The 8900-nt window shown below is 50.3% G+C and overlaps 1 protein-coding gene across 3 annotated transcripts; it reads right to left on the reverse strand.

The window, feature by feature from the left end:
• Positions 1-1128: 1128 nt before the first annotated feature.
• Positions 1129-7389, reverse strand: Wfdc2 (WAP four-disulfide core domain 2). 3 transcript variants are annotated; one of them, XM_036185245.1, is made up of 5 exons: positions 6657-7377; positions 5667-6161; positions 5278-5394; positions 3582-3728; positions 1129-1304 (listed from the first exon to the last, which is right to left on the reverse strand). In XM_036185245.1, the coding sequence occupies exons 1-4, from the start codon at positions 6769-6771 to the stop codon at positions 3583-3585; spliced, it is 873 nt and encodes a 290-aa protein (XP_036041138.1). In that variant the 5' UTR covers positions 6772-7377; the 3' UTR covers positions 1129-1304; position 3582. The 3 variants fall into 3 exon arrangements, 2 of the variants coding, with proteins under 2 accessions (XP_036041138.1, XP_036041139.1); XM_036185246.1 differs by having other exon boundaries at positions 6018-6161; positions 6657-7355; XR_004944765.1 differs by lacking the exon at positions 1129-1304 and adding an exon at positions 4535-4660 and having other exon boundaries at positions 3668-3728; positions 6657-7389.
• Positions 7390-8900: the final 1511 nt, after the last annotated feature.

An 8900-nucleotide genomic window follows, 5' to 3' on the forward strand; every position in this document is an offset into this window, starting at 1 on the left:
ATGAAGTCAAGTTCCCTAGGGGTCCCCTAAGGCTATTTGTGTGTGAATAAAAAAATGCATTCCTCTAAATACACTTCCCTAAAATCAATTCTATCTCAGAAATTGCGCAAATGTTAGCATCCTGATTAAAAAATCTTTCCTTGTAAAAAACAAGTACATTGGGAAAATTTAGAAGTGCCCCTCACATCTTAGCATGAATTACTGCCCCACCCATCTGAAGATAACAACTTCAAAGGGAGAGCTAAGCTGAACTAAAAGGGCCTATCTGTCACGTGAGAAGAGAACTGAAGAGCCCCGGTCCCAGGGTCCTTTGGTTTTCCTTAAGCAACAATTATTAATCGCAGAAAGGAGGGGAGGAAGACGCGAAGCCTGTCTGCTCTGCTATTTCAAGGATAGATGAGGCACAAAGCTAGGCAGGGACTTCTTTTTAAACCACAGGGTGGGGCCAAAGAGATGGCTCTGTGGGTAAGGGCGCTTGCCACCAAGCCTGACCACCTGAATACCATCCCTGAAACACACATGGTAGAAGGAAAGAGCCAATTTCTGCAAGTTGTCTCTTTCTGAACCTGATGCTTGCCATTTGGCTAGATTGACTGTCCAAAAAGGCCTAGGAATTAACCCGTCTCCAAGCCCACCCCCACCCACAGTGGCAGGGTTAAAGGTATGTATACTGCTGCACTTAAGTCTTATATACGGCTGCTAGGGATCTGAATTCAAGTCCTCACACCTGTGCAGCAGCCTCTTCACTGACAGCTTCTCAGCAGAACCCTGGCCTCTTATCGACTTCTCTGAGGACTCTGAGCAGCCAGGAAGCCTCATGAGCACGTTCTCCTAGCACTATGTCTGGCAGACAGACATGCAACACACCCTGGGATGAATCTGAGTGACTTCAGAGGCGTTCTCAACCTCCAAGAGGCCATGTTGGCTCCATGATCTTTGGAGACTAAGGAGCCTCACAGGATTAGTGCAAAGATCCACCAGAGAGATGCTAACACACCAGAAACACACCTGAATCCTTGTTCATGACTTCAGAACTAATCTTCCCCTGGATTTTGAACCTGGATGACCCAGTTGTCCTATGTTTTCCCACCACCATGGGAAATGGAGACAGAAGGAAGAAAGCGGGTGTTATGGCTTCTCCATTGCTGAAAGTGGTCACTTTATTGGTTGGAAAAGGGAGATGCTTTTGAGGGTCCAGGAAGAAACACAAAGGCCAGAGAGAAGGGAGGCCACAGGAACGACATCAGAGGCACAGTCCAGCAGAAGCATCCTCTCCCTGCCCCTCGGGCTGGTGGTGGCTGAAGCTGGAGGAAGAAAACCATGGGCATTATCAACAGTAGCATCTGTCATACTAGTGTCATCAGTTTAAATTCTGACACAGCTTCCTACTTCCTCCATCACACTTGTACACACAGCAATGCACTACCTTTTGGGGGGCTCCGCCTGCATTTCCCAGCAGGTTCTAGACCCATCTCTTATGCTTCAAATCAATCCAAGAACCTACTTGGGTATACTATGGTCCCAAATGACTGTTGTGGCCTCCCTGGAGACCCTTAGACATTTATCTCCCTAGGAATCTTCCTTCTACCTTCCCGACATTTATCCCCATTCTGTAAGCAAAGTAATTGTCTGAGGAGATGAAGAGGCTAGGCAAGGGTCAGAGCTGAAATCTGAATCTTGGTTGTCCTGCTTGCAGTACCTACCATGCAGTTGGCATTCATAGAGATTAGAGAGAGTCAGTATTATAGCAGAGCTCAGGGTCCTAGGGAGACTGTGGTTCCCACCTAGTCACTGAAACACATACTTTGAAATAACAAACGTGAGGCGTTGGGCACATGCCCCGTCTCGGGCGTCGGTTAACTCTGTGTGCATTAATGGATCCCCCCAGCAATCTGTGATTGCCATCAAAGGTTTGTCCAAGTTCTTGCTCATCCTGCTTCCTCTGCCTTGAACAGTATCCCTACCCTGTATCTCACCAAATCATGAATCATTGCCTCATCCTTTTGTGCCAGCTCAAGGTCACCCCCTGGGAAGCTTTCTCCAACTGCTCCTACGCCATCCTGCCTCCCTCAAGCCTGGGTGACGTTTCCTCAGTTGTTTTCCGAGGCAGTGGGCACTGATTAGTGCCTCAGGTTGAGCTATCAATTCTCCTGTCTCAATCATTGCACTGCAAGCTCAGGAGAGCAATCTCCTTTCTGTCCAGAACCTCAAACAGCCACTGCTGCATCACCTAATGGGCCAACCAAGTAGCTGTCTCTGTTTCTCCCTTTTTAACCCTTACTGTGTGACATAATGCTATATTAAGGGTTTTGTTTTTCATGTATACGTGTTTTTCCTGTATGCATCTATGTGTACCATGTGTGTGCAGTACCCTTGGATGCCAGAAGAGGGCATCAGAGCCCCTGGAACTGGGGTTATAGATGGTTGTCAGCCACTAGATGGATACCAGGACCAAACCTGTGTTCTCTGCAAGAGCAGTAAGTGCTCTTAACTGCTGAGTCGCCTCTCTAGCCCCAACTTAATAGTGTTTTATTTTTAATCACATACAAAGGGAAGGAAGACTCCCCAAACTTCTCCTTTCAGGGTCTGAGGCACTAAAGGTACTAAATTTAGTCCTGGCTTGCTCAGAGTAAATGCTTGATTCACTTCAGACACAACTAATAAATGCAATGGAAGTTAACGACCTCAACCACACTTGTCCACAAAGATGAGCCTTTGGAGTAAATAAAGATCAGCTTCTCTGTGTCTCACTCAACATGCAAAGAGATACCTTCTCCTCGACCCCACTGGCCATCGACTCCCCCACTCTACATTGTCTCCTCCCCTAGGACACAGCTACCCCTTTCCAATTCCTAAACAAAAGGGAATTTCAACAGCAAACCCCACCATTCTTCTTCATGAAGGGGTGAACTGGCCACCACTGTCCCTTGCCTCTACCCTGGTCAGGGTCATCTCATCTGTCCACTAACAGCTGAGTCTGGGAATCTTCCTCTGCACTCAACAGTCTAGCCACACCACAGCACATCCCAAGAGGGCCCTTCGAAAACGTCAGGGCAAGTCTCTTTCTCAAGACACACCTCAGGGTCAGGACAACAGCCTCTAAGGCCCTCAGATGGTCTGTCCTGGACCTTTTGACCTCCCTTCTTGACCCAGTCTTCAGGTCCTTCCTATTACCTCAGTGATGTTCTCATCTTCATACTGCTGCTCCCTCTGCCCTGACATGCTCACGGTTTCTCTCCTTTCACACCTTCTTGGTGAAGACTTCACCGACTGTCCCATGTAAAGTTACAGTAATGTCCCTTGTCTCCCCTCCCCCAGGAACACCTCCCTCCTGTTCTCTGAGTCCCATGCAATGTACCTCCCTGTAACATACTACCAAAATCAGCTTGTTTATTTCTCTTTCGTCTGATTTGTTTGATCACACATCATCTACAAATTGTAGATAAGTATTAGTTGAGTTAATGAAAGTGAATGTACAGACAGATTTATCATCACTGTGTTTTCCAAGGTCTTTCTTTACCACTTGCTGTCAGTACCCCATACTTGGGCATCTCTGAACCTACTCTCCCGCTCCCACCTACCTCAGAATGTGGGTGTAGCACAGGTCATCTTCCCACAGCCATTGCGGCAGCATTTCATGTTGTCAGGACACTGCTTGTCCAACTGGCACTGGTCCTCGCAGATACCAAGCTTGGGGAAGTCCACACTGGGGCAGGTGCCCTGCTTTTCTGGGTAGACAAGCCAGGAGGGGGAGGTAAGCTGAGGGACACAGGTAGACACTCAGCAAAGCATGGTTGAGCACTGCCCTGAAGCTGGTTCCCCAACAACAGAGCTCCTACCTGAGTTGATGTTGGGGACCTGGGGTCTCTCAGGGGTCTTGGGGAAATGATCTGCAAACCCCTAATTCCTGCTCTCAGATGGCTTTGAAATCACAGCACCTCAGTTTGAGTCCCAGCTCTGCCATTTTCTACCCCTGTGGCCCAAATCTCCAAGAGTTTTAGATGTCACATGGAATCTCTGTCACTCAGTTGTGAGGTTGTTACAAAAGCAATTATCCCCCACATACACCACCCTGAAAAACCAACTACTAGATAACAAGGAGTAATTACAAGCATTAACACTAACTAGTCCTGCTGAAAGTCAAGCATTGTTTAGGCACTAGTTCATCCAATTCTCACATAATCTTAAAAGAGGTGAATGGTTCTGTTAATACTTCCTTGCATTGCAGAGGAGGAAACTGAGGCAGTATGCTCTTAAGTGCTTTGCCTGAGGCCATGCAGGATTGAAGCAAGATTTGAACCACAGGAGATCTAGCTCCAGGGTGTATGGACTAGCCACCGCTACTTCTTCAGCTGTCAAGTGCAGTCAGTGCACAGGCAAGAGGTGATACACATTCCCTGGCTTACTCTCTTAGGGTCACCCAGTAACAATCACTCAGCACCATGGATCTCCATACATACCCAATCACCCATGCACAGCTAAAACCACCACCACCCCACACACCCCAACACTATGTTCCACTCGACAGAAGTACCAGACAGAGCCAGGCCCAGCAAAAGGTAAGGTGCAGACAGTGAAGTGGGTAGGCAGGTAAAGGACCATGAGAGGAGAGCTTGCCAGCATCCTGACTTTGCGAATACAGATGCTGTTGGAGGCTACCCTGAGACAAAATGAGAAAAACAAGGAGAGGGTTTATTACCAAAGCAAAGCTGCCTTGTACAGCATGTCCACTCACGGAGGAGATGCTTTTGAGAACTGTTGCATTTAGCTCCTGCACCAGTCTTACAAAACGACCTCATCATGCCCGCTTTGCAAATGAACAGGCAGGGTTTCAAGGGGCAAGCTGACAGGCTCACACACTTAGATTTTCAAACCTCCAGGCTCCTCCCTGACTCAGGAGGCCAGCTAGCTTGTCCAGTTGACATGAGAAAACATCTCCATCCACATGACAGCCTGATGTGCCAGTTGGCTCAACCCCATCTTCCCTGGTCATCCTTTTCCAGGCCCAACTATATAGCACCTCCACACCCTAAAGCTGCCCCTCGTAGGCAAGTCTTTCCTCCACCTTTCTGCTCATATCACCTTAGGATCCCTAAGTTAGACATGCTGCCAGCCTCTGCTGGCATCTCTGGGGGAAATAGGAAAGGTAAAATAGGGGGTAGGGGCTGTGTCCACAATCAAGACCAGTATTTACAACCTTTGTGTTCCCATCTTGTCCCCACCTCCACCTCCTAGCCTCAGCTTTTCCCTCTTGGAAAAGAAGCTTAGATTCCATACCAAGGTTACTTTCTTCCTCTGCCATAGCCAGTGGCGTGGTGGAGACTTGACCTCCCTCTGATGGGGAAGTATGGTTGGTTGATGGAACAGTATCCCGGAGTTTTTCCTCATTCAGTCCTGAAGGTGGGAGGAGATGGTTTTAAAGGTAAAGGAGGGAAGCCAAGAAGTGTCAAAGGAAGAAACGGAACCTCTGCCCGCCACAGGATGGCGCTGTGACTTTGTGCAAGAATATTTCTTTTGGCTGCTCACTTCCACAGACGTAGGGTGTGGCAAAGTTTTTTTTCCCGCCCTCAGGGAGAAATCTGGGGAGTCTAGTCAGGCCAGGCGGTGGAAGGTGCTGAGGGAGGGACTCCGGAGGCAAAAAGGTCCCCAGGGCTCGGGTCCCAGACCTGACGCCACCCAGGGATTGCCCGCAGTCTCCAGCCAAGGAAGCCACTGCTCCCGGGTCCCGGAACAAAGTCTCGCTGTGCGTGCCCGGAAGCCCGTCATGCACCAGAGAATCGAGTCCAACCAGGAATGGGGGTACCTCCTCCCCCTGGGCCGCGCCTCGGTGACGCCTTTGTTCCCCCGCATCCACCCCAGGCCGGACAAGGGCGGGCACAGGTGGATCGGGTTTCCACCGCTTCTGCCTTCCCGCATCCCTGGGTCTGGGGTGCCCTTCTTCCCGGAGCCCCTGAGCTCCCGCCTCTCGCAGCCCTCGGCGGCCCCGCCTTGTCCCTGCCAGGTCGCTGAGGGGTTACCATTCGGAGTGAAACAGACAGAGCTGCAGCCAGCCTGGCAGCACTTGAGGTTGTCCAGGCAATGGTCGTCCGTGGAGCACTCCTTTGCGCAATCAGTTCTCTCTTGGAGCTGGGGGCACACGCCGGGTTTCTCTGCACCCGCACCTAGGGATGGTGGAAGCGGAGAATTGTCGGAGAGAACCGGAGCCCAATCCCACCAGGATACCCAACTCCTGCTCCAAGATCCTCAAATTTCAACCCCACGGAGTTCTGATTCTCTGGCCCCGGGGGCCCTCCTAACACCCCCCCCCCAGAGGACCCCATCCCCGGGCCAGGGGTCTTTGAGACTTGGGGGCTCTCTGATGCTTGGCTTCAGAGCCCCAGTAGTCTGGGGACTTAGGCCTCTGGCTGCTAGCTTCGGTCATCCTGGGAGCTTCCCGCTCCACAGGGTCTCCGCCTTCAGCACAGAGAGAGAGCCTCCGCCCCTCCAACTTTCAGCCTTCAGTGGTCTCCCCGCCTCCAGAACACTGAACCCCAGATCCTAAGCTTCAAGAATCCTTAGCTGTAGGCCCCAGAGTTCCCCAAATCGCATTTTCATTGGCCTCCCTACTTTCGCCCCAGAACTCCCCTTCTGGGCACCTCACTCTCGGCTGCACTCACCTGCATCTGAGAGGTGGGTAAACAGCAGCAGCCCCAGGAGAAGGCCCGAGGCCGGCAAGCCGAGGCCACAGGCAGGCATGGTGCAGGTGTGAGCTGCAGCCTGGGTGGGGGGCATTTAACCGCTCGCGCCGGGGGCGGGGCCGAGCGAGGGGTGCAGGAGGCGGATAGGAAGCACAGCGGGCAGCGCGGGCGCCCTGCCACCTCATGCCATTTCACAATCCCCCGGGATCAGGTGTCATTCTTGGCTCTGATGGGAACCAGGAACCGAGACAGCTTCTGAGCCAGCTGTAGCCGGACACTTGTCCACTCCTCCCTCTCTTCCTACCTTTCTGGAGCCTGAGGGCAAGGCAGTGCAGCAGGAGCCGAGGGCCCAGGCCTAGGGCTCCTGAGCTCATTTAGAAAGAGTTTGGGGTCCTCCTGGAGCGACTGGAGTCCAGGAATAAGGAGGAAAGGGCAAGGCTGCAGGGAGGCAACGGACGCTGGGGATTAAGTGCAGAGACTTGGGGTCAGATGGGTCAGAATCCTGTTCAAGGATTAGTAGAAGGCTGTTGTAGTAGCGGCTACAGAAAAAGCAGTCGTCAACAAAGGAGCCCGTCTGACCAGGATCAGGCCCGGGAGGAGAAACACCCGAGCGATTTCCAGCCCTTTAGACACATTTCTGCCTCTTCCTGCCCCACTCCGTTTGGGCAGAAGGAGGAGCATCTGAGTCTCGTGTCATCTTTCTCTGCTATGACTAGAGAGTTATTACTGTCAACTGCTTATGACACACAGGCTGGACATTGGGAGGCTAACCCCCAACCTAGGTTTTGAACCAAAGCTGCTCAGGTAAGGTTTTGAATACACATCTCTTCCTCCAGGCTGTTTCCTCCATTCCATTACAGGCATTTGCTGGGCACCTACTGTATGACACATACAGAAAGAGTAACGTTGATGACTAGGTAAATGACACGCACCTTTAGGGCAGATTTCCTGGCTAACGGCACCTTCCGGATATCCTTGCCGCTATCATCAGGTAAAACTTAGCAAAGTGGGCATGTGCAGGAGCGAATCTTTGCCTAAGATCCTCCTGGTATGGGTCTGTATATGTCTCCACAATAAATTACTCATCCTTTCTAGCCTTCCTGTGTTGCCAAGAGTACCACTTTGGAGTTTATTCCCTTGTTCTCCTGGCCTCTGCAGGTAACAAATGCTTCTCCTGTCGTTTATGTCTTGGCTGGATTTATTTTAGCTTCACACTCATCACAATGTGAATCACCGTATTCAGTTACCAGAAGCAAAAGGGGGCTGTCCCAACTCTGATCTTGGGGTGACAGGGACTAGGTTTGACTTCCACCTCTACCACTTCCCATTCAAAGGACCTTGGATGAAACATCTCTCTCTTCTGAAGAGCTATTTTGTCATCTGTAAAAATGATGATTGGGAGCTAGAGATACATCTCAGTGGATACAGCCCTTGCTCAGTATGTGTGAAGCCTCTAGGTTCAAACCTCAGACTACAAACAGATAGAGAAAAAGGATAATGATTAAAGTCACATTTGATGAGAACAAGAATGTCATGTTCCTGCCCTGGAATAACTATGGAGTCCATACTTATTGATAGGAACCCCAGGGCCGGGCATATGACTACTACAAACACAGCCATGAGTATCCAACAAATAATAAATAAATGCCTACTGTTATGAAGGAGCCTGCTGAGTACACTCTGCCCTTTGTGCTCCTGGGTCCCGTGTCCTCTGATGGAAAATACTTGGTGACAAAATTGCCTGAACTGAGCACGGGCTGTTGTTTCTTGTCATTGTTCCCTAAACAATACGGTGTACAGATATCCATGTGGCGGTGGGTATTTCACAAGATTTAAAGTACACCAGAATATACATATGTTCTAGGCAAACATCACTCTAGTTTTTTTAACATATTTATTTTTCTAAATGTATAGCCCTTTGACCCTGTCTACACATCTTTGCCAGTGGCTGGGCCTTCTCCACACTTTGTGCTTCTGGTGTAAGTTACTGGGGTTCAGTGTCTTGAAGCAGTTTGATAAGTCCTTTACTAAGGAGTTCCTGAAAGGCTTCCTGCCCAGGGAACCCCAAATCTCAGTCTCTCAGAGACCAGAGCAGAGTGATAAGTTTCTAGTTGGGACCTTTCTTACAGAGCTCTGCCGCACTGGACTAGGTTTCTGAGCACGTACAGACTTAGACTTGGGCTCCTTGTTAGCTGTGCCCCAGGATTTGTTACTTCCTTGCCA

The sequence above is a fragment of the Onychomys torridus genome, chromosome 4 (assembly GCF_903995425.1).
Source record: "Onychomys torridus chromosome 4, mOncTor1.1, whole genome shotgun sequence".
In the NCBI taxonomy this organism is placed as follows: domain Eukaryota; kingdom Metazoa; phylum Chordata; class Mammalia; order Rodentia; family Cricetidae; genus Onychomys; species Onychomys torridus.